The sequence below is a fragment of the Coregonus clupeaformis genome, chromosome 29 (genome assembly GCF_020615455.1).
Source record: "Coregonus clupeaformis isolate EN_2021a chromosome 29, ASM2061545v1, whole genome shotgun sequence".
Taxonomy (NCBI): Eukaryota; Metazoa; Chordata; class Actinopteri; order Salmoniformes; family Salmonidae; genus Coregonus; species Coregonus clupeaformis.
In genome coordinates this window covers 16,267,893-16,293,745 of record NC_059220.1, presented here as the reverse complement: position 1 = coordinate 16,293,745, position 25,853 = coordinate 16,267,893, and the positions used below count along the sequence as shown (strand labels likewise).

The 25,853-nt window shown below is 44.2% G+C and overlaps 1 protein-coding gene across 1 annotated transcript in view; it reads right to left on the bottom strand.

Moving 5' to 3' along the window:
* The window catches only part of LOC121544720 (serine/threonine-protein kinase D1-like), a 62,605-nt gene extending 37,192 nt beyond the window's left edge, over positions 1 to 25,413 (bottom strand). The window contains exon 1 of the mRNA XM_041854811.1: positions 24,967 to 25,413. Coding sequence (XP_041710745.1) covers positions 24,967 to 25,173 — 207 coding nt within the window. The 5' untranslated portion in view covers positions 25,174 to 25,413. The remainder of the gene's footprint in view (positions 1 to 24,966) is intronic.
* Between the last annotated feature and the right edge of the window lie 440 nt (positions 25,414 to 25,853).

Here is a 25,853-nt window from a genome sequence, read left to right as displayed (position 1 = left end):
GTCAGTTAGGATCACCACTTTTTTTTAAGAATGTGAAATGTCAGAATAATAGTAGAGAGAATGATTTATTTCAGCTTTTATTTCTTTCATCACATTCCAAGTGGGTCAGAAGTTTACATACACTCAATTAGTATTTGGTAGCATTGCCTTTAAATTGTTTAACTTCGGTCAAACATTTTGGGTAGCCTTCCACAAGCTTCCCACAATAAGTTGGGTGAATTTTGGCCCATTCCTCCTGACAGAGCTGGTGTAACTGAGTCAGGTTTGTAGGCCTCCTTGCTCACACATGCTTTTTCAGTTCTGCCCACACGTTTTCTATAGGATTGAGGTCAGGGCTTTGTGATGGCCACTCCAATACCTTGACTTTGTTGTCCTTAATCTATTTTGCCACAAAACTTTGGGTGTATGCTTGGGGTCATTGTCCATTTGGAAGACCACTTTGCGACCAAGCTTTAACTTCCTGACTGATATCTTGAGATGTTGCTTCAATATATCCACATAATTTTCCTTCCTCATGATGCCATCTATTTTATGAAGTGCACCAGTCCCTCCCGCAGCAAAGCACCCCCACAGCATGATGCTGCCACCCCTGTGCTTCACGGTTGGGATGGTGTTCTTCGGCTTGCAAGCCACCCCGTTTTTCCTCCAAACATAACGATGGTCATTATGGCCAAACAGTTCTATTTTTATTTCATCAGACCAGAGGACATTTCTCCAAAAAGTAAGATCTTTGTCCCCATGTGCAGTTGCAAACCGTAGTCTGGCTTTTTTTATGGAGGTTTTGGAACAGTGGCTTCTTCCTTGCTGAGCGGCCTTTCAGGTTATGTCGATATAGGACTCGTTTTACTGTGGATATGGATACTTTTGTACCTGTTTCCTCCAGCATCTTCACAAGGTCCTTTACTGTTGTTCTGGGATTGATTTGCACTTTTCGCACCAAAGTACGTTCATCTCTAGGAGACAGAACGCGTCTCCTTCCTGAGCGGTATGATGGCTGCGTGGTCCCATGGTGTTTATACTTGCGTACTATTGTTTGTACAGATGAACGTGATACCTTCAGGTGTTTGGAAATTGCTCCCAAGGATGAACCAGACTTGTGGAGGTCTACAATTCTTTTTCTGAGGTCTTGGCTGATTTCTTTTGATTTTCCCATGATGTCAAGCAAAGAAGCACTGAGTTTGAAGGTAGGCCTTGAAATACATCCACAGGTAAACCTCCAATTGACTAAAATGATGTCAATTAGCCTATCAGAAGATTCTAAAGCCATGACCTAATTTTCTGGAATTTTCCAAGCTGTTTAAAGGCACAGTCAACTTAGTGTATGTAAACTTCTGACCCACTGGAGTTGTGATACAGTGAATTATAAGTGAAATAATCTGTCTGTAAACAATTGTTGGAAAAATTACTTGTGTCATGCACAAAGTAGATGTCCTAGCCGACTTGCCAAAACTATAGTTTGTTAACAAGAAATTTGTGGAGTGCTTGAAAAACATGTTTTAATGACTCCAACCTATGTGCACATCAGCTGCAACTGAACGACAAGTGTCTTAGTAGTGGGAGAGCAGTCTGTCGCAGCGGTACTGTATACATCTCAGTGGTTAGAAGTGTCTAAAAGCACCGTGGTCATAAAGTTTGTAAATTAATGCCCAAGAATAGCAAAACCAAATGCTATACTGCTCTGACAAAGGAAGTACACCATGACTACCCAACCTATTTTCACAGTTGTGTGGAGATGAGTGACTAAGCAGAATTGAGTGGGGGAAAAAATACTAAGAATAACATGAGCACTCTCAAAATGGACATGGGTTGTTCCACGAAATGAGTGCCTTTGATATTTTAAGTAGAGGTTGTGCACCAATATTACATTTTAAAAGGCTGTTATATTCAATGAAGTGCCCTTTAATAAAAAAAAAGTGCCCTTTTGCATCTATCCAGTGTATGTGACCATAAATAATAACAATAAATAAATATTGACCACATGGAGAATTCAATAAGAATCAATCAAAAAATATATATGAATAAATTGCCAAACATTCTAGATTTTGTCATGTCCCTCTGTGCACCCTCTGTCGACTTCCAGGAAGATTTTAACCCACTTAACCCCAAAATGTTTTCACCATCATTGTAAAGTTATAATGTTGTTTTGACAAAGTCATTTCAAACTGATTCATTTTAAGGAAAAAAATAAAGCTATTCCCTAATTTTAAGGTTAACCCTGTTACGTGAACTGAACTCTCGTTTTAATATTGTGAAACTATTCCTTTCTAAATATTTGTTTCAAAAGAAACATTGAACATCTGATAGTCAAATCATAGTGTAAAAGCAGGTGAGCTGGTTCTACTCTTTTTGGCAATTTTCTGGTGTTTTGTGGTGGAAAACTGAGTGGGTCGAGCATAACACGTGAAAAGCCTGTTACCCATAGATAGACAGGCTAGAAATGTTTTAACAATTACTTTTTTGCCCCTCCCGGTTGCACACAACAAGCTTCCATTCCCCCTGTCACAAGGGGATGTATGGCTGATTTAAGATAAAAAATTGTCAACCCTGTTACGGTCAACCCTGTTACTTTTTTTGGCACTTAATAGGTAGGCACTTTTACTATAGTATTTAAACAATATATTTAACCTCTTGATATGGGAAAACTTGTTTTTTATGAAGTTATGACAGAATGTTAAAATTAGGTAAACGCAAACGTTATTTTTTTCTCCAAGTTACACTTCTCAAAAGGCACCGAATTGGTGGAATGACCCACATAACATGCTCATTCCTTTGATATCAATTGCCTCTTCCTTTTGTTAATTTATTTTTGTTTCATGTTATGGATCAGTTTCCAGTGCTTGTACCTCATGACTGTGGGCGTATATTGCTTACTATTTTGTTCTAATAATGGAGTTACTGTAAATATTAGCCTTGCATCACATAAATTGGACACCATTTCAATCGAATTGCAACTTACAAATCCTGACAATCTTATAGGCTCATAGGATCACCTTCCTGTCAAGAGCGATGGCATGTACTCCCAAAATACAGTGCATTACGTAAAAAGTTAAACACCTTTCCTTGTGTTTACTCACTGACACCTTTACCCCAGAAATAGTGTGGTCTTTGGCCCAGAGTCCTGACTGAGTTGTGTAAATGGAAAGCCACTCCATATCAAGAGACAGAGGTGTGAATGTGGCTTGGCTGATACTGTATAGCACACACAGTATAGCACATACAGATAGTGACCCCTCGAGATTGCCTGACTTGTCCAAGCTCTTGTCATCACCGAAGGTGAGATATTGTCAAACTCCACTGTGCAAAGTTTTACATTTAAAAAGGGTTCCAAAGGGGTTCTTTGCGGAGGGATAAGGTTATGCCAAGAACGGTTTTCATCTGAAGAACCCTTTTTGGAAGACTAGGGTTCTTTGTAAGTCAAAGGGTTCTACCTTAAAACATCCTAAGAACCGTTTTGGAAGAAAGGGCTCTTTGATGATTCTTTAGAACCCTTCTGAATTTGAATAAGCTTTTTTATTGTAATGTTTTTTTATTTCTTTTAAATAGTGACTGAGCATTAGTGTTTACCTAAGTGTTTCAACGTTAACATCAGGAGTTGGAGTAATCTGATACACTTAAAAAGATAGGTGTGAGAATGTTTTCTGTCTTTCAATTTAGTATTTTCAATGATTTTATTGAGCAGAGAGTAAGAGAATAGTATGAGTGAACCGGCAGTGTATTGTATGGTACACAGCAAATTGGCCAGTTTTACCTAGTGTTGATTTTTCAGTGTAACATTTATAGTGTTGATTCAGGAGTTAAATTAACTTAACACTCAATGGTGCAAAAGAACCCCACTGTTGGTGTTAATAACCAGAGTTGAGTGTGATTGTGTCATTTTGACACTGTGTAGGGAAAAACACTGAAAAAACCACACTCATCATTATCATATTTCCCAGCATGCTCTATTGCAGGTTAAATTTCAGAATTGTTTGTTTCAATATCTGTGTTTTTTGCATGAACATTGATTGGTTGATTGATCTTATGCTACACAAAGATAAATAACACATTTTTCTAAACTAATACAAACTGTTAGTAGTTGGATTTATTGCACTCGTTACTGAGATGGTTGTTCCAGTTTAGATGATTTAGGTAGTGTCAGTAATCAATCTTCTCTACTCTGGCAGTCATTCTGAATGCAGGTTGAGGTTGAATGAAAGTTCCAATTGTTGGATTTCCTCACTCTGGCTGGATTCCAATAGGAATTACACATCACTTTGCAAGTGAGCATAATGTGACTTGCAGGGCTGATGTGGCCTGTAAACCAGGAGTTTTTAACACCACTGTGTTATAATTAGGTCACCAAAAGAAAGTCCTTATGATACAGTATACAATATGTAATGTATTGTCATTTTTAATTTTAAAGGCTAGTAAGGTTGGTGAAACCGTTCATTTAGGGTTCTAAGAAGAACCTTCAAAGATACAAGGGTTCTTAGTAGAACCGTTCATCGAGGGCTCTAGGTAGAACCATTTACAGGGGGTTCTATGAAGAACCCTACATAGAGGGTTGTAGGTAGAACCCTCTGCAAAGGGTTCTACCTAGCACCAAAAAGGGTTCCCCTATGGGGACAAACCGAAGAACCTACTACTTAACTTCTACTTAACACCTTTCTTTCTAAGTGTATTAGACACATATTTCCAAGACTAACCACGCATTCACAGGAAAATGTTATTGCGCTTCTTCACATAGAATCTGAAACTTCTTATCCACACAAAAAACAATTAGACTGAATCGTTAGTTATGTTTTCAAAGGTCAACCTTGAAGTGATTTTCAGTTAATGTGCGGCCAGTACAGCACTGTACAACAATATGGTGAGGTGATGTGTAATGTGAGAGTTTTTAATTACATTACTTGGACCATGCCCGGCATCAGGTCACACTGACATTAAAATTGTAATTTGTAGAGGAAATCCAAGCTTCATCTTGATAAAAACATTATGTTCTAAGAGTAAATACATAATACACTTTGTTATGGAGCTGCTGAGAAGCAGAAGCAGAAGCAGAAGCAGAAGGACAAGAACAAGAAGAACAATAACAAGTTCTGCTTTATTAATCTGGATTATTCATGCTTTTAACACCAAATATTGTGTGCTGAAATCTATATTCTGAAAGCTAAACCATGTTGATCCTTATATCCCTGCTACAGTGCAGCCATCATCACGTTGTCACAGCAAACCCCTAGTCACCACTTCGCATGAACACTCAAAACCAACAGAAAATGTTACACAATTAATTAGCTGACAACCTCCATGCAGCCCACGTCCACACCTCAGCTGTTCTAGGCCCATATCGGACCCTCACAGTCACAGGCTCGCTCCAATATACAAACACATGAAAGGCATTTGAGGTTAAGTAACTCACACAATATCAGTAATTCTCAAACTGTAGTTCATCCAGGTTACTCACATGTTCGCATTCTCTCACATTTATTCATTGATACCCATTGAATAGAAAAGAGAAAAGACTCAACCACAACGTATGCAATAAATGTGTTCTTGTAAAACCACCATTGTGCATTTCTGTCAATGAGCATCTGGGTCCTGTGTGGCTCAGTTGGTAGAGCATAGCGTTTGCAATGCAAGGGTTGTGGGTTGTGGGTTTGATTCCCATGGGGTACCAGTATTCCCTACTGTAAATTGCTCTGGATAAAAGCCTCTGCTATATGACTAAAATGTAAATGTCTCCAGCCAGGGTATTATCCCTGTGTGGTATGAGCAGTGTTTTCTCATATGTCTAGTCTACCACTCCAAACTGTTTCTCACTGTGCGTTCTGCAGGCCAGCTGTAGCTGGTTGTGGTGTGACAACCATTGGTCAATACTGTTACACCACCAGGATTTTGTTTCTCTGCCTCCCTCTGTGCACGCACACACACACACACAAACCCTATGACTGGCGGCCATTGAAGAGCTGTTGCTGCAGCTATTGCTATTCTTGTAGCCCTCAGAGTGATATGCGGTACAGTACACATAAACGCTCACACCACATACAATTACAAGCAGAAGGCAATCTCTCTAGTCTAGACTAACCCTGCCACAGTTCATATTGCTATCTTGCAAAAAAAAAATATGTGATTTATGTAACTCTTCAGGGATACTAGTGTACAGTGCATTCGGAAAAGTATTCGGACCCCTTCTAAAATTGATTAAATAAATAAAAATGATCATCAATCTACACACAATACCCCATAATGACAAAGTGAAAACAGGTTTTTAGAAATACCTTATTTATATAAGTGTTCAGACGCTTTGCTATGAGACTCGAAATTGAACTCAAGTGCATCCTGTTTCCATTGATCATCCTTGAGATGATTCTCCAACTTGATTGGAGTCGAGGCACAGATCTGGGGAAGGGTACAAAAACATTTCTGCAGTATTGAAGGTCCCCAAGAACACAGTGGCCTACATCATTCTTAAATGGAAGAAGTTTGGAACCACCAAGACTCTTCCTAGAGCTGGCCGCCCGGCCAAACTGAGCAATCGGGGGAGAAGGGCCTTGGTCAAGGAGGTAACCAAGAACCCAATGTTCACTCTGACAGAGCACCAGAGTTCCTCTGTGGAGATGGGAGATTCTTCCAGAAGGACAACCATCTCTGCAGCACTCCACCAATCAGGCCTTTATGGTAGAGTGGCCAGACGGAACCCATTCCTCAGTAAAAGGCACATGACAACCTGCTTGGAGTTTGCCAAAAGGCACTGAAAGGACTCTCAGACCATGAGAAACAAGATTCTCTGGTCTGATGAAACCAAGATTGAACTCTTTTGCCTGAATGCCAAGGGTCACGTCTGGAGGAAACCTGGCACCATCCCTACGGTGTAGCATGGTGATGGCAGCATCATGCTGTGGGGATGTTTTTCAGCGGCAGGGACTGGGAGACTAGTTAGGATCGAGGGAAAGATGAACGGAGCAAAGTACAGAGAGATCCTTGATGAAAACCTGCTCCAGAGTGCTCAGGACCTCAGACTGGGGCGGAGGTTCACCTTCCAACAGGACAACGACCCTAAGCACACAGCCAAGACAACACAGAAGTGGCTTCGGGACAAGTCTCTGAATGTCCTTGAGTGGCCCAGACAGAGCCCGGACTTGAACCCGATTGAACATCTCTGGAGAGACCTGAAAATAGCTGTGCAGCGACACTCCCCATCCAAACTGACAGAGCTTGAGAGGATCTGCAGAGAAGAATGGGAGAAACTCCCCAGATACAGGTGTGCCAAGCATGTATCGTCATACCCAAGAAGACTCAAGACTGTAATCGCTGCCAAAGGTGCTTCAACATAGTACTGAGCAAAGGGTCTGAATACTTATGTAAATGTTTTTGCTTTGTCATTATGGGGTATTGTGTGTAGATTGATGAGGGGGGGAAATGATTTAATCCATTTTAGAATAAGGCTGTAACGTAACAAAATGTGGAAAAAGTCAAGGGGTCTGAATACTTTCCGAATGCACTGTATTTGAATAGAGTTGCAAAATTCTAGTAACTTTCCCCAAATTCCTAGGTTTTTCAGAAATACTGGTTGGAAAATTCGGAAGCAGGAAATCTGGAATCCTCTAACCTGTATTAAATGTGAATTTGGGGAAAGTTAACAGAATTTTACAACCCTAGTATTGAACACTTGCATTAAGAGAGAATGTCTGGTATGAAAGCTAGGGAGATAGCTGATAAATAATAGGTACCATGGGGTATGATGGGTGGGTGTCCATGATCAGTAAAGAAAGTAAATCATTGTTGATTGTGAAGACTAATTACTGGAACAAAATCAATTAACGTGTCTCACTGTAAATGAAATTCCTACTTGTTATTATACTGTACTTTTCATTTTACAGTGAATAACCAAGGGTCTGGAGTGCTCACTCACTTAGCTGAATAACTATGTATACTGTATGTACACTGTATGTATACTGTATGTATATGAAACTGATCTTATGCAGTATGCACTGCACTAATTAACAAGCATTTGAGATGTGTAACACCTGAATCTGACATGGACTCTACTCTAATGTACTGTACTCGCTACCAATCTCTTACTCTCTTTCTCCCAGACACAACTATAGTCGACAAAGAGAATACGTTCTTGGTTAATAATTTGACACTGTATTTAATTACAATTATCTTTTAAGACTGTTTCTCATTGTCACCTTAACAGAGATACTTTTTAGGAGATGGGAAACTCAATTGGAATCGTATTAACGGCCATTGTGTGCGTTGCCCACACGTCGTGAATGGGCCGCGCGTTTCATTCTGGGTGATTCTGGGACAAGCAGTGCACTCCTCAAGGAGTGAATGGGAGTCAATTGGGCATTAGCTCAAAAACAGAACATTAGCATACATTACGTTAACAAGAAGTACAGCATTAAAAAAAAATTAAATCCAGTTTGCTACAGCAGGAAAAGAATCCTGCAGCAACAGGAAATGTGAATTATTATTTGGATTATAATTAATGGACATTTTTGTAGGGGTTGATAAATTTTTCATAAAGGAAAATCAAGTCTGAAATTTCAAAGTGGAAATGACAAATTTCAGAAGCCTTTTTAAACCTCAAATATACTACAAGTTTTACATTTCCTGCATTTCCGGAATGTTCTCCTGCAACACGGTGATCAAATTAAGATCCTACATCTGCAAGTATCTCTGAACTTAATAGCTGTATTTTCACACTTTATAGAGACTATTTTACAGCTCTGCCATACTGCTGGCATGCCCACACCACCCCAGTGCAGTCTCTCAGTAGGTCTACACTGTACTGGCTCTGCTACTGTAGGCTCTAGTCTATAGTGTGCTCATTAAAAATGTTTAAGTTCTGACTGTGAAGGTTTACCGTATAATGTTCTGTACTGTACTGTAGCCTATGGATGTGTCGCAAATGGCATCCTATTCCCAATATAGTGTACTACTTTTAACCTGGGCCCATAGGGAATAGGGTTCCATTTGGAATGCAAACTATGTGTGTTGTGAGCGTGGTGAGGAGTTACAGTACATTCCATCTCACAGAATGTCATATGCACAAAGATCACTGACATTTTAGAACAGTTTTGAATAACAAGACAATGATCAACCATTCATTTTTATTCAAACGTGGTGATCATTAGAAAATATCAAGGAAGTGATCACAGTGTTATAAAACTATTGAAGTTATTATACATAATCCAGTTGTACTGTACTTAACACCTAACATTAGGACTGGGTATTGCCAGGGACTTCACGATACGATATTATCACGATACGTACAGTGAGGGAAAAAAGTATTTGATCCCCTGCTGATTTTGTACAACAAAAAAATCCAGAAAGACGCATGTCAAAAATGTTATAAATTGATTTGCATTTTAATGAGGGAGATAAGTATTTGACCCCCTCTCAATCAGAAAGATTTCTGGCTCCCAGGTGTCTTTTATACAGGTAACGAGCTGAGATTAGGACCACACTCTTAAAGGGAGTGCTCCTAATCTCAGCTTGTTACCTGTTTAAAAGACACCTGTCCACAGAAGCAATCAATCAATTAGATTCCAAACTCTCCACCATCGCCAAGACCAAAGAGCTCTCCAAGGATGTCAGGGACAAGATTGTAGACCTACACAAGGCTGGAATGGGCTACAAGACCATCGCCAAGCAGCTTGGTGAGAAGGTGACAACAGTTTGTGCGATTATTCGCAAATGGAAGAAACACAAAAGACTGTCAATCTCCCTCGGCCTGGGGCTCCATGCAAGATCTCACCTTGTGGAGTTGCAATGATCATGAGAACGGTGAGGAATCAGCCCAGAACTACACGGGAGGATCTTGTCAATGATCTCAAGGCAGCTGGGACCATAGTCACCAAGAAAACAATTGGTAACACACTACGCCGTGAAGGACTGAAATCCTGCAGCGCCCGCAAGGTCCCCCTGCTCAAGAAAGCACATATACAGTGGGGAGAACAAGTATTTGATACACTGCCGATTTTGCAGGTTTTCCTACTTACAAAGCATGTAGAGGTCTGTAACAAAAATCCAGAAAATGACATTGTATGATTTTTAAGTAATTAATTTGCATTTTATTGCATGACATAAGTATTTGATCACCTACCAACCAGTAAGAATTCCGGCTCTCACAGACCTGTTGGTTTTTCTTTAAGAAGCCCTCCTGTTCTCCACTCATTACCTGTATTAACTGCACCTGTTTGAACTCGTTACCTGTATAAAAGACACCTGTCAACACACTCAATCAAACAGACTCCAACCTCTCCACAATGGCCAAGACCAGAGAGCTGTGTAAGGACATCAGGGATAAAATTGTAGACCTGCACAAGGCTGGGATGGGCTACAGGACAATAGGCAAGCAGCTTGGTGAGAAGGCAACAACTGTTGGCGCAATTATTAGAAAAAGGAAGAAGTTCAAGATGACGGTCAATCACCCTCGGTCTGGGGCTCCATGCAAGATCTCACCTCGTCGGGCATCAATGATCATGAGGAAGGTAAGGGATCAGCCCAGAACTACACGGCAGGACCTGGTCAATGACCTGAAGAGAGCTGGGACCACAGTCTCAAAGAAAAGCATTAGTAACACTCTACGCCGTCATGGATTAAAATCCTGCAGCGCACGCAAGGTCCCCCTGCTCAAGCCAGCTCATGTCCAGGCCCATCTGAAGTTTGCCAATGACCATCTGGATGATCCAGAGGAGGAATGGGAGAAGGTCATGTGGTCTGATGAGACAAAAATAGAGCTTTTTGGTCTAAACTCCACTCCCCGTGTTTGGAGGAAGAAGAAGGATGAGTACAACCCCAAGAACACCATCCCAACCGTGAAGCATGGAGATGGAAACATCATTCTTTGGGGATGCTTTTCTGCAAAGGGGACAGGACGACTGCACCGTATTGAGGGGAGGATGGATGGGGCCATGTATCGCGAGATCTTGGCCAACAACCTCCTTCCCTCAGTAAGAGCATTGAAGATGGGTCGTGGCTGGGTCTTCCAGCATGACAATGACCCGAAACACACAGCCAGGGCAACTAAGGAGTGGCTCCGTAAGAAGCATCTCAAGGTACTGGAGTGGCCTAGCCAGTCTCCAGACCTGAACCCAATAGAAAATCTTTGGAGGGAGCTGAAAGTCCGTATTGCCCAGCGACAGCCCCGAAACCTGAAGGATCTGGAGAAGGTCTGTATGGAGGAGTGGGCCAAAATCCCTGCTGCAGTGTGTGCAAACCTGGTCAAGACCAGGTTTGCACACAAAGGTTTCTGTACCAAATATTATGTTCTGCTTTTCTGATGTATCAAATACTTATGTCATGCAATAAAATGCAAATTAATTACTTAAAAACCATACAATGTGATTTTCTGGATTTTTGTTTTAGATTCCGTCTCTCACAGTTGAAGTGTACCTATGATAAAAAATTACAGACCTCTACATGCTTTGTAAGTAGGAAAACCTGCAAAATCGGCAGTGTATCAAATACTTGTTCTCCCCACTGTACATGCCCGTCTGAAGTTTGCCAATGATTCAGAGGAGAACTGGGTGAAAGTGTTGTGGTCAGATGAGACCAAAATGGAGCTCTTTGGCATCAACTCAACTCGCCATGTTTGGAGGAGGAGGAATGCTGCCTATGACCCCAAGAACACCATCCCCACCATCAAACATGGAGGTGGAAACATTATGCTTTGGGGGTGTTTTTCTGCTCAGGGGACAGGACAACTTCACCGCATCAAAGGGACGATGGACGGGGCCATGTACCGTCAAATCTTGGGTGAGAACCAGACCTTAATCCCATAGAAAATCTGTAGAGGGAGCTGAAGTTTCGAGTTGCCAAACGTCAGCCTCGAAACCTTAATGACTTGGAGAAGATCTGCAAAGAGGAGTGGAACAAAATCCCTCCTGAGATGTGTGCAAACCTTGTGGCCAACTACAAGAAACGTCTGACCTCTGTGATTGCCAATAAGGGTTTTGCCACCAAGTACTAAGTCATGTTTTGCAGAGGGGTCAAATACTTATTTCCCTCATTAAAATGCAAATCAATTCATAACATTTTTGACATGCGGTTTTCTGGATTTTTTTGTTGTTATTCTGTCTCTCACTGTTCAAATAAACCTACCATTAAAATTATAGACTGATCATGTCTTTGTCAGTGGGCAAACGTACAAAATCAGCAGGGGATCAAATACTTTTTTCCCTCACTGTATGTGGTGATACGATATGTATTGTGATTCTATACTGTATTATGATTCTATTTGTATTGTGATTTGATACTGTGATTTTATTGTGATTCGATGTTCCAAACATATTGCGCTCCATATGTCAGCTGCAGAGTGACAAGAGAGAGATATGAGGAAACGAGCATTGATCAGTCATGGAAATAAAAGTGCTGAAAACAAATTGGCTCCATATTTATAAAGAAGATGGAGAACAAGCTATGAAGGAAAAATACTGGAGTTTTGGTGCTGGTACAGCAAACTAGCACAAAAATAATATTGCAATACTGTCAAAACGGTACGATATATCGTAAAAATATTATATCAAATCAAATCAAATGTATTTGTCACATGCGCCGAATGTTTACTTACAAGACCTTAACCAACAACGCATTTTTTTGAAATATTTACTAAATAAACTAAAGTTAAAAAAGTAACACAATAAAATAGCAATAACGAGGCTATATAGAGGGGGTACCGGTGCTGAGTCAATGTGCGGGGTACAGGTTAGTTGACGTAATTTAGGTAATATGTACATGTAGGTAGGGGTAAAGTGACTATGCATAGATAATAAACAGCGAGTAGCAGCAGTGTAAAAAAAAAGTCTGGGTAGCCATTTGATTAATTGTTCAGCCGTCTTATGGCTTGGGGGTAGAAGCTGTTAAGGAGCCTTTTGGACCTAGACTTGGCGCTCCGTTACCGGTAGCAGAGAGAACAGTCTAGGACTTGGGTGGCTGGAATCTTTTTTTAAATGTTGGGCCTTCCTCTGACACCGCCTAGTACAGAGGTCCTGGATGGCAGGAAGCTTGGCTCCAGTGATGTACTGGGCCGTACGCACTACCCTCTGTAGCGCCTTACGATCGGATGCCGAGCAGTTGCCATACCAGGCAGTGATGCAACCGGTCAGGATGCTCTTGATGGTGCAGCTGTAGAAGTTTTTGAGGATCTGGGGACCCATGCCAAATCTTTTCAGTCTCCTGAGGGGGAATAGGCGTTGTCGTGCCCTCTTCACAACTGTCTTGGTGTGTTTGGACCATGATAGCTTGTTGGTGATGTGGACAGCAAGGAACTTGAAGCTCTCGACCCGCTCCATTACAGCCCTGTTGATGTGAATTGGGGCGTGGTGTTCTGCCCTCCTTTTCCTGTAGTCCACGATCAGCTCCTTTGTCTTGCTCACGTTGAGGGAGAGGTTGTGTCCTGGCACCACACTGCCAGGTCTCTGACCTCCTCCCTATAGGCTGTCTCATCGTTGTCAGTGACCAGGTCTACCACTGTTGTGTCATCAGCAAACTTAACGATGGTCTTGGAGTCATGCTTGGCCACGCAGTCGTGGGTGAACAGAGAGTACAGGAGGGGACTAAGCACGCATCCCTGAGGGGCCCATGTGTCGAGGATCAGTGTGTCAGATTTGTTGTTGCCTCCCCTTACCACCTGGGGGCGGCCCGTCAGGAAGTCCATGATCCAGTTGCAGAGGGAGGTGTTTAGTCCCAGGGTCCTTACATTACTGATGAGCTTTGTGGGCACTATGGTGTTGAACGCTGAGCTGTAGTCAATGAACAGTATTCTCACATACAGTACCAGTCAAAAGTTTGGACACACCTACTCATTCCAGGGTTTTCTACATTATAGAATAATAGTGAAGACATCAAAACCAAAAAAGTGTTAAACAAATCAAAATATATTATATATTTCAGATTCTTCAAATAGCCACCCTTTGCCTTGATGATAGCTTTGTACACTCTTGGCATTCTCTCAACCATCTTCACCTGGAATGCTTTTCCAACAGTCTTGAAGGAGTTCCCACATATGCTGAGCATTTGTTGGTTGCTTTTCCTTCACTGTGCCGTTCGACTCATCCCAAACCACCTCAATTGGGGAATTGTGGAGGCCAGGTCATCTGATGCAGCATTCCATCACTCTCCTTCTTGGTAAAATAGCCCTTACACAGCCTGGAGGTGTGTTGGGTCATTGTCCTGTTGAAAAACAAATGATAGTCCCACTAAGCACAAACCAGATGGGATGGCATATGGCTGCAGAATGCTGTGGTAGCCATACTGGTTAAGTGTGCCTTGAATTCTAAATAAATCACAGACAGTGTCACCAGCAAAGCACCCCCACACCCTAACACCTCCTCCTCCATGCTTTACGGTGGGAAATACACATGCGGATATCATCCGTTCACCCACACCGTGTCTCACAAGACACGGTGGTTGGAACCAAAAATCTCAGTATTTGGACTCCAGATCAAAGGACACATTTCCACCGGTCTAATGTCCATTGCTCGTGTTTTTGGCCCAAGCAAGTGTCTTCTTCTTATTGGTTTCCTTTAGTAAGTAGTGGTTTCATTGCAGCAATTCGACCATGAAGGCCTGATTCACACAGTCTCCTCTGAACAGTTGATGTTGAGATGTGTCTGTTACTTGAACTCTGTGAAGCATTTATTTGGGCTGCAATTTCTGAGGCTGGTAACTCTAATGAACTTATCCTCTGCAGCAGAGGTAACTCGGGGCCTTCCTGTGGCGGTCCTCATGAGAGCCAGTTTCATCATAATGCATTTTTTTGACCGCACTTGAAGAAACGTTCAAAGTTCTTGAAATGTTCCTTATTGACTGACCTTCATGTCTTAAAGTAATGATGGACTGTCATTTCTCTTTGCTTATTTGACCTGTTCTTGCCATAATATGGACTTGGTCTTTTACCAAATAGGGCTATCTTCTGTATACCCCCCCTACCTTGTCACAAGACAACTGATTGGCTCAAACGCATTAAGAAGGAAAGAAATTCCACAAATTAACTTTTAACAAGGCACACCTGTTAATTGAAATGCATTCCACATGATGCTTGTTGAGAGAATGCCAAGAGTGTGCAAAGCTGTCATCAAGGCAAATGGTGGCTACTTTGAAGAATCTCAAATATAAAATATATTTTGATTTGTTTAACACTTTTATGGTTACCATATGTGTTATTTCATAGTATTTTTCTTCACTATTATCCTACAATGTTGAAAATAGTAAAAATAAAGAAAAACCCTTGAATGAGTAGGTGTGTCCAAAGTTTTGACTGGTACTGTAGGTGTTCCTTTTGTCCAGGTGGGAAAGAGCAGTGTGGAGTGCAATTGAGATTGCGTCATCTGTGGATCTGTCGGGGCGGTATGCGAATTAGAGTGTGTCTAGTGTTTCCGGGATGATGGTGTTGATGTGAGCCATGACCAGCCTTTCAAAGCACTTCAAGGCTACAGACGTGAGTGCTACGGGGCGGTAGTATCAACTTTTTCCCCCAACACTGACAGAAACCACAGTTTCATTTGAGTAATTTCAATTATTGAGCCGTGCAGTGTTTACGTAATTACTAAAGTAATTAACAGTCAGGCAGAGGTAAATTACTTTGGTGTCTTTCTCTATCTGTTCTCAGTGGTGAGGATGAGTACAATGCTCTGTAATGAGGAGGGCTCTAGCATCACTAGCATCTATTGTAAAGGGGCAATCCGGAATTGGAATTTCATATAGCTATTAATCTTATCAGAATGTTATGATACCCCATCAGAACCCAAAAGATAATATTATTTTACTCCATTGTTTGCAAGTGTAAACAAACACTGTATCGCATCTCATGGAAGGTCAGTCCTTGCATCCATAACGGCGTCTATGTAATTTGAGTGCAGTTACATTTCTCCAGCCTCATCCCTCAGTTGTTTACAAGTGTTTTGTTGTTGTTTAAGTTACAGACTGCAGCTTTAAAGGATGCAACCAGAGCCAATGAATATTTGTCTGTAAGAACACACTAGATAACACAAAGTCGACACAACAGGTTTATACTGTACATCCTAGTTAATTAGCAGATGAGACCAAAGAGGGCTTTTATGGTGCCGACACTAAGGGGAGAGCACTCATGAGAGTGCAGGGGCAGAAAAGGGCTATGATCCTCAAAGGGAATGGTGACCCTCTACAACATCTATTTTATGCTAATAAAGGTGCATGGTGCTTAGAATGCTTTCCAAAACAGCTGCTCCACAATGGCCTATGCACATCGCACAACCTTCATCTTCGGTTCTGTTCTTCCCAAGGTAGGTAGGTGTGTGTGTGTGTGTGTGTGTGTGTGTGTGTGTGTGTGTGTGTGTGTGTGTGTGTGTGTGTGTGTGTGTGTGTGTGTGTGTGTGTGTGTGTGTGTGTGTGTGTGTGTGTGTGTGTGTGTGTGTGTGTGTGTGTGTGTGTGTGTGTGTGTGTGTGTGTGTGTGTGTGTGTGTGTGTGTGTGTGTGTCTGCTAGTACGTGACCCTACAGCACATGGCTCTCATCAGGATAATGGCACTCATATGGATACTTCACAGGCAATCATCATCAGTTGCCAAGCAACTGGGGGACCATTCTCTAACTAGGAGACAAACCTTGGGGAGCTGACAACAGAATGTAATAATTTCGCTAATTCATTTCTAATATCTTGGGGACACGTACAGTAAACTATAACTTGATCATGTTTGTTTAATGTTTCTCATTTGTAGAAGACCAGGGATGAAAGTTAAACACTACCAGATCTATAATGTACACAGTCATGGAGAAAAAAGAAAATACAATTGGCTATCATCATGATATAAAAATCACTATCTTTATCTCCATATACATCTCATACATTACTTCTGTTTCTCAAACCATATTCAAGACAGTATGAATTTATGAAAGCATCCCAGTCATTATGGTGGGTGAAGAAATAAAGAAATCTTGGTGTAAAGAAGAAGAAGAAGAAGAAGAAGAAGAAGAAGAAGAAGAAGAAGAAGAAGAAGAAGAAGAAGAAGAAGAAGAAGAAGAAGAAGAAGAAGAAGAAGAAGAAGAAGAAGAAGAAGAAGAAGAAGAAGAAGAAGAAGAAGAAGGGAGGGAGGGAGGGAGGGAGGGAGGGAGGGAGGGAGGGAGGGAGGGAGGGAGGGAGGGAGGGAGGGAGGGAGGGAGGTGGATGAGGTTGGTTGAAGTACTTGTGGGATGGATGCTTCGCCTATCACTAAGTGGTCATCACTGCTCACATCACAGCTCTACCTATGGACTGACGCTGACTGAACAAGGAAGTTAGCACTTCCTGTGAGAAACCAACGTGGTGCCAACTGATTAATAAGGACACTTGAATGAAAAGAGCTGTAGAGAGTGGTAATGTAAAAAGGTGGTAAAACTTCAAACAAAGGCGCCATCCTTTTAATTAGTCCTGATAACGCTTGGCTCTACAGGATTCCAATGAGATGGCCTGTTAACAGTATATTAGGTCTATTAGACAGCCTTTTGATGGAAACCAAGATCCTGGTTGAAGAAGTGATGAAGAGGTCAAGGAGGTGACTGCCTGTCCTCGTGTCTCTGTCCAACATGATACATTTACGAAAAATGTATCAACCCTTACAAAAATTTCCATTAATTATAATCCACATAATAATTAACATTTCCTATTGCTGCAGGATTATTTTCCTGCTGTAAGAAACTGGCTGAAATGAAGATCCTGTCACAGTTCCCTCAGCCAGAACCCAGAAGCAGACCAGGACAAGGAGAGTTGAACGAAAGTGAGGGTTTATTCAGATAACAAAAAGGTGCAGAATAATCCAGGGACAGAGCGGGCGGCGTGGTTGAGTAGTTGGGGGTGCAGTCTGGGTCCAGTGATGGCTCGGCAGCCGCCGACCATCAGGCAGAGGTGGGGTGAAGGTTCCGGACGTGTGACTGCAGGTGGAACAAAAACGGAGGTAAGGACACAAAAACTCAACAAAGTGCAAAATAACAAAACTCACGCTAGAACGCTCAACTGATACAACGAACACCTACTGTTCATGGCTAACGATCCGGCAGGAACTGGATGTTGGGCCAGAGCCTAAGAAAGGTGCTGATTAGGCCCAGGTGTGCAGATTGCTCACAGGAATCAGGTGCGGAAACCAGAGCGCTCCCCGGAGCGTTCCCGAACCCTCGGGAAACTGGAGCTTACGACCAGACCCCGACTCAGACAGCCGGGATCGTTACAGTACCCCCCCTCCGACGAACGCCACCGGGCGGACTCCCCGGAGCGCCAGGATGGAGGCGGTAAAAGTCCCTGATGAGATCCGCATCTAGGACCTGTCGCCGCGGAATCCAACTCCTCTCCTCCGGACCATACCCTCCCAGTCCACGAGATACTGAAACCCCGGCCCCGCCGTCTGGCATCCATAATGCGACGCACCGTGTAGGCAGGACCACCTCCGATCATCCGAGGAGGAGGAGGAGGAGGCGGAGGAGGCAACAGAGGACTGAGGAAGACAGGCTTGAGGCAGGAGACATGAAAAGTGGGATGGACTCTGAGCGTCCTCGGTAGTTTGAGTCGCACTGCCACTGGATTGATCACCTTCTCCACCACAAACGGACCAATAAACTTCGGTAACAACTTCCTAGACTCAGTCCGTAACGGAAGATCCCGTGTGGCCAACCAAACCCTATCTCCGATGGTATAGGTGGGAGCGGGGATCCGGCGACGATTCGCCTGGAGCTGATACCGGTCCGAACCTCTAAGGAGTGCCTTTCTGGCCCGATGCCAGGTCCGGTGGCAACGCCGAATATGGGCCTGAACAGAAGGCACTGAGAGCTCCTTCTCCTGAGAAGGGAACAGGGGAGGTTGGTAGCCATACAGGCACTGGAAGGGAGACATCCCAGTGGCCGATGTAGGGGAGAGTATTGTGGGCATACTCAACCCAAGGCAACTGAGAGGCCCAGGAGGTGGGGTTGGAAGAGACCAGACAGCGTAGCGTGGATTCCATCTTCTGGTTGGCTCTTTCCGCCTGACCATTGGATTGGGGGTGAAAACCAGATGTGAGACTGACGGTAGCTCCAATGGCCAAACAGAAGGACTTCCAGACAGCAGAGGTAAACTGAGGGCCACGGTCGGAAACGATATCACTGGGCAAACCGTGGATCCTGAAAACCTCCCTAACCAGGATCTCGGACGTCTCCGAGGCAGAGGGAAGCTTGGCAATAGGCACAAAGTGGGCGAACTTGCTGAATCTGTCCACGATAGTCAGAACGACCGTGTTCCCCTCAGAAGCGGGCAACCCCGTGACGAAGTCCAGGGCCAGATGCGACCATGGACGCCGGGGAATAGGAAGGGGATGAAGTAGTCCAGAGCTGGGCCGATTGGTACTCTTATTCTGCGCACACACTGGACAGGCAGCAACAAAACCCCGAGTATCCTCGGCCATGGCAGGCCACCAAAAAGCGTCTGCGAAGAAACGCCATCGTCCGAGCCACGCCCGGTGACAAGCCATCTTGCTGGCGTGGGACCATTTGAGGACAGCAGGACGAACCGACTCAGGCACAAACAACCGACCGGGTGGACCGTTACCGGGACCGGGCTGAGTCCGAAGGGCCGCCAGCACCTCCTCCTCAATCTTCCACATCACTGCTCCCACGACGCAGTTCCGGGGGAGAATAGTCTCGGTCTTGGACCCACTCTCCTCCGTCTTGGAGAACATCCGGGACAAGGCGTCCGCCTTGCCGTTCTTAGATCCAGGTCGGAACGTCAGGGCAAACTTGAATCGTCCGAAAAACAACGCCCACCTGGCCTGACGGGAGTTGAGACGTTTAGCCGATTGCACGTAAGCAAGATTCTTGTGGTCAGTCCAGACAATAAACGGTTGCTCCGCCCCCTCCAACCAGTGGCGCCACTCCTCCAAGGCAAGTTTCACCGCGAGAAGCTCCCGGTTACCCACATCGTAATTCCTCTCCGCAGGCGAAAGGCGACGAGAGTAGTAGGCGCAGGGATGGAGTTTACTGTCCGTGGAGCATCGCTGCGACAGGATGGCGCCAACTCCCACATCAGACGCGTCCACTTCAACGACGAACTGACGGGCCGTGTCCGGTTGAGAGAGAATCGGTGCGTTGGTGAATCGCCTCTTCAAATCCAGAAACGGCTCGATCCGCCTCCGGATTCCACTTGAAGGTCCTGATGCTGGAAGTCAAGGCAGTTAATGGAGCGGCCACACGGCTGTAATCCCCGGATGAATCTGCGGTAGAAATTCGCAAACCCCAAAAATCTCTGGAGCTGCAATCTCGTACCGGGCTGGGCCCATTCCAGAACCGCTCTAACCTTCTCCTGGTCCATCCTAATCTCACCCCTGGAGATGATGTACCCGAGAAAGGATGTCGTGTGGGCGTGAAACTCGCACTTCTCGGCCTTCACGAACAGGCGATTCTCCAATAATCGCTGCAGAACCTGCCGGACATGCTGGACGTGGTCGGAAGGTTCCTTCGAGAAGATCAGAATGTCATCCAGGTAAACAAACACGAAGAGACCGATCATATCTCTCAGGACGTCGTTCACCATACTCTGGAATACCGCTGGAGCATTGGTCAGTCCAAACGGCATCACCTGATACTCGAAGTGCCCCATCGGTGTATTGAAACCCGTCAACCACTCGTCCCCCTCTCTGATCCGGACCAGGTGATACGCATTGCGTAGGGTCTAACTTGGTGAACACCGTAGCACCCTGTAAGGAGTCGAAGGCAGAACTCATCAAGGGCAGGGATACTTGTTCTTGACCGTGATGTCATTCAACCCCCGATAGTCAATACATGGTCGAAGAGAGCCATCCTTCTTACCCACAAAGAAGAATCCTGCCCCCAGGGGTGATGACGAGGGACGAACGAGACCAGCAGCTAGGGACTCCTTGATGTAGGTCTCCAACGCCTCACGTTCAGGTCGGGAGATACTGTATAACCTTCCCTTGGGGTAGACAGCTCCAGGGACCAGGTTGATGGCACAATCATATGGTCGGTGGGGAGGGAGTGACAGAGCCTTCTGCTTACTGAAAACTTCCCCCAAATCGTGATATGTCTCGGGAACCAGGGACAAATCTGGAGGTTTAGCCTCAATCACCTGACTGGGAACCGAATGGGGGCAGGCAGTCTTGAGACAGTTAGCATGACAATCCAGGCTCCAACTCGTTACCTTGCCCGTCACCCAATCGAACGTGGGATTGTGTTCCTTCAGCCAGGGGTATCCAAGGACCAGGGGAACATGGGAAGACGGCAGAATGAAAAATGAAATCATCTCAGAATGATTCCCTGACAACCGCATCTTAACCGGTTCAGTCCTCATCGTGATACGTGCCAGACTACTGCCGTTCAGAGTGGTCGCTTCAATGGCTTCCGGCAATTGCTCCTTGGAAAGCCCCAGCTGTTCCACCAACTCGGCATCAAGAAAGCTTCCACCGGCACCTGAATCGACAAAAGCGTTAAGCGCTAAGCTCTGATTCCTGTTCACAAGGGTAGCCGGGAAGCGGGGTCTGACAGAGGTACTGAGAGGTTGAAACTGGCTCGCTAAAAGTCCTCCCAACTTTAGCGAGCCGGGCAGTTTGACGACCGCCGGGAACAGGTGGAGATGTAATGTCCCGAGCGACCACAGTAGAGGCAGCAGTTGGTCTTACGTCTATGTTGACGCTCCTCCTTGGTTAACCCGTGCCGCCCCCCTTGCATGGGTTCAGAATCGGGAGAGAGGTCCTCTCCACTAATCCTTAGTGGTGGAGAATGATCGACGTGTTCTGGTCCACCACCCGACCCGACTGGGAACTGAGAAGCTGATCGATTGGACGGACCCCATTGCTTCTCCTCCTTCGCTCTCGGACTCGATTATCCACCCGAATAGACAAGGCTACCAAGCTGTCCAGGTCACTAGGCTCCGGATAGGAGATCAACTCATCCTTGAGCTGCTCCGACAGACCCTGGTAAAAAGCCGCTTGCAAAGACTCCTCGTTCCACCCACTCTCCACAGCCAACGTCTTGAACTCGATCACGAAATCGGCCACGCTGCGAGTTCCTTGGTGAAGAGAAAACAGGCGCCTAGCTGCGTCCCTCCCCTCGGACGGAATGGTCGAAGAGCTTCCTCATCTCGGCCGTGAACCCCTGGTATGAAGCCATGCAGGGATCCTGTCGTTCCCAAACGGCTGAAGCCCACTCCAGCGCTCGACCACGCAGCAACTCAATCACAAAGGCTATCCTAGCCTTGTCTGTGGCATAAGAGTAGGGCTGTAGATCGAACACTAATCCACACTGCATAAGGAAGGAACGGCATCCTCCCAGCTCCCCCTCATATTTATCCGGCGTCGGAACCTTGGGCTCACGGAGGGACACAACTTCAGAAGCGGCAGGCGAGATGGGTGAAACCGGTAGTGGGTCCTCCACCGGACACTGGCGTTGGTTCTGGACCTCCATCAGGCCGGTAGAAAGGTTCCGAACTGACAACGCGATCTCCTGTAGTACCGTGCTATGATGGCCCAACATCTTCTCCTGCTGGGTAATGGCATGGCGAACTGAGTCCAGGTCCGCTGGGTTCATAATTGGCCGGATCGTTCTGTCACAGTTCCCTCAGCCAGAACCCAGAAGCAGACCAGGACAAGGAGAGTTGAACGAAAGTGAGGGTTTATTCAGATAACAAAAAGGTGCAGAATAATCCAGGGACAGAGCGGGCGGCGTGGTTGAGTAGTTGGGGGTGCAGTCTGGGTCCAGTGATGGCTCGGCAGCCGCCGACCATCAGGCAGAGGTGGGGTGAAGGTTCCGGACGTGTGACTGCAGGTGGAACAAAAACGGAGGTAAGGACACAAAAACTCAACAAAGTGCAAAATAACAAAACTCACGCTAGAACGCTCAACTGATACAACGAACACCTACTGTTCATGGCTAACGATCCGGCAGGAACTGGATGTTGGGCCAGAGCCTAAGAAAGGTGCTGATTAGGCCCAGGTGTGCAGATTGCTCACAGGAATCAGGTGCGGAAACCAGAGCGCTCCCCGGAGCGTTCCCGAACCCTCGGGAAACTGGAGCTTACGACCAGACCCCGACTCAGACAGCCGGGATCGTTACAGATCCTACATCTGTATCTCTGTTTGTTTAACTACAGATTACTCCTGTAAATCTTTGTTCAGCTTGTAATTGTATAACTGTAATAAAAACCACATGACTTAATTGAAAGGCACAGCTTTACAGTGAGTATGTTTACATGCACACTAATAATTCTAAATTAAACTGATTATGGCAGTAAGCAGATTATGCAATTGTCATGTAAACACCGTAGTCTGTTTATCTTAATCGGCATAAGGTCAAAATCGAAGTAAGCATACGCCGATTAAAACACCTGATTTTCTGAGCAATCTTTCGGATTATTAGGACGTTACCACTTAATCAGCGTTCCAGCAGTGTATTTGATCTGCGCATGTGCTACCACCAGCCGAGAGCCTCCCTCTTTAGCTCGAGTGAAGTGTGTTCGGAACAACTAAATGTATACGTTTTAGAAGTAGTTTTCACATACAAACTCTATATGTCTGAACTCAGAATCAAATATGCTTCCCAAAAATAACATGTTCACTGTGGTAGAACGTTTATTTTGATTGGCAATTTTCTGCATATGAGTATCATCAAGTAGCCTGATTTCAGATGTGTCAATGTAAACAGGATTATTAGGGAAATCGTTCTTCTTGCAAAGCATGCAAACATGTTAATGAACTATTATATTAATCTGACTGTACACAATAATCACATTTTTCTGTGCATGTAACCGCACTCAGTGTCTGAATCAGTATCAGTTTCAGACTGTCAGACGGACAGTAAAGGTTATTGACATGTCCATCTATTCTATAACAAGACCTTTTCAAGGAACTTCTCTTTGGACATGACTATCAATGTCATCATTGCCCTTAAATTATCTAACTCTCTCTTTGCCACAGTAAGATTATCTCTATATTTTGGTCTATAAATAGGCATTCTAATCAGTACACCAGACTTCTTTAAGTTGGCAAAGAAGACCCAGAGAGCTGTCAGAGTAGTGCTGTAAACTTTGATTGGACCTTGAAGCTGTCAAACATTTGATGCAACCACTCCCAAGGAGGTAATTTATCCTAGAAAGAGCAATCATCGTGCCAAACTAGCTTTTAGATTACTAATTCTAGCCTCTTTATAGTAGGCATTTAGGGCCAAATCTTAACTTCTATAAAGTGAACTCGATCCATCCCTGGATATGCTAATGTTAAATCAAATGTACTTTCTCATAATCCACACTGTATAGGCCCTGTTGCATACTGTTAGCTTTGTCACTTTATACACCACACACACACATACGCACACACTCACACACATTTAAGATCTCACCTCACTTCATACTATTTAAATGAGTGTTAAGTGTTTCTGAGCAGCTATACATGAGAGGGAACCTCTCTGTGATAAAATGTGTCTAGAAAAGGTGTTGAGGTACAACCTCCTGTAGTTCATATATATTTTGTTCCTTACTTAATTAAGAACATAGTGTCATTTCCCCTCACACACTAATAACCCTGGGACAGAAGGTGTTTCTGCTTTCTAGTGTCACGTCACTATTACTACTGTAACCCTTAGACAACATCAAAAGCCTACATTTTAACACCCATGCTTCAGAGGATGACAGAGGTGCAACCCAGGCACTTTATATGTGTTACCGATACCAATTACAATAACTTGGGCCCGTGGAAACGTTATCATGTTGGAACGGAAATAACTGGGCACACACTGGATGAATCAACGTTGCTTCCACGTCATATCAATTAAATTACGTTGAACCAAGGTGGATAAGACGTTGAATTGACGTCTGTGCCCAGTGGTATGGATTATGTCACGCCATACAATAGACTGAAGTCTGTATACCTGAATGTAAACATGTACGCAAAAGTTAATAGATCACTAATAACTAGGCTTATCTGCGCATATTTACATGTTTTTCAACTAAATCGATAATAAGGATGGCGGTACAGAAGTGATAGGATATTACCTTCTGGTCCACGATGGAACATGCCATCTCCCGGACTTGAGCGAGGCTGAAGTCGACAGAGTCCAAAAGAACGGGCTCGCGGCTCAGCCCGATCTGTATCTGGAAAGAGATGCCATTGGACCCCGGGGACAGGGGACTTGGCGGTCGGATCACTGGTGGAGCGCTCATATGAATCTCCCGGGAGTCAAAACAATACCGATTTGACATAGGTTAGTAAATGTACTTACTTGTCTAACCACTAAACAACTGCCTGTTTTGAATATCAAACCAAAACTTCAAATCTCCGACCGTGTCATGAATGCAAAATATGACGAGAGATTATTAGGATAATAAAACGAATGATAGAAACCAGAGAGATATTGAAAAATCTATTAAACAATTTGAGAGGGTGAAAGACGATGAAGTATAGCCTACGTCAGTTATGTTTGAATGTTCGGATGTGATCAGAGCCCGCCTCCTGCCTGGCTGGCTGATGATAGCTCTCATTATCAGTGAGCCAGGGTGATGCGAGAGGAAAGGAGAGTTGAGCGGTGACGAAGAGTGAAATGGATGGTAGGCTACCCCTCATCCTCTCTTTAACAAACCAAACAAGTGTAATTATAGGCTTGGGTACCACTGTGGCTGAACGAGAGCTGTCCTCTCAAACATCCGAAATGTTGACTCAATTGAGATATTACCACCGACTAGACTTCCATTCTGTTAGAGCCAAGAGCCAAATCTAGAAGTTCATGTTATGGCTAAGGCAATGGGACAATCACATGTAGAAATTCAACAAAAAGTGCCTAATTATGGCTAATTCAACCTAATTTGAAAAGTTTAATAAAGTATATTTTGAACAGGGGCAAAACAAATGATTAGATGAGCTATTCAACACCTGTAGTTGGGAT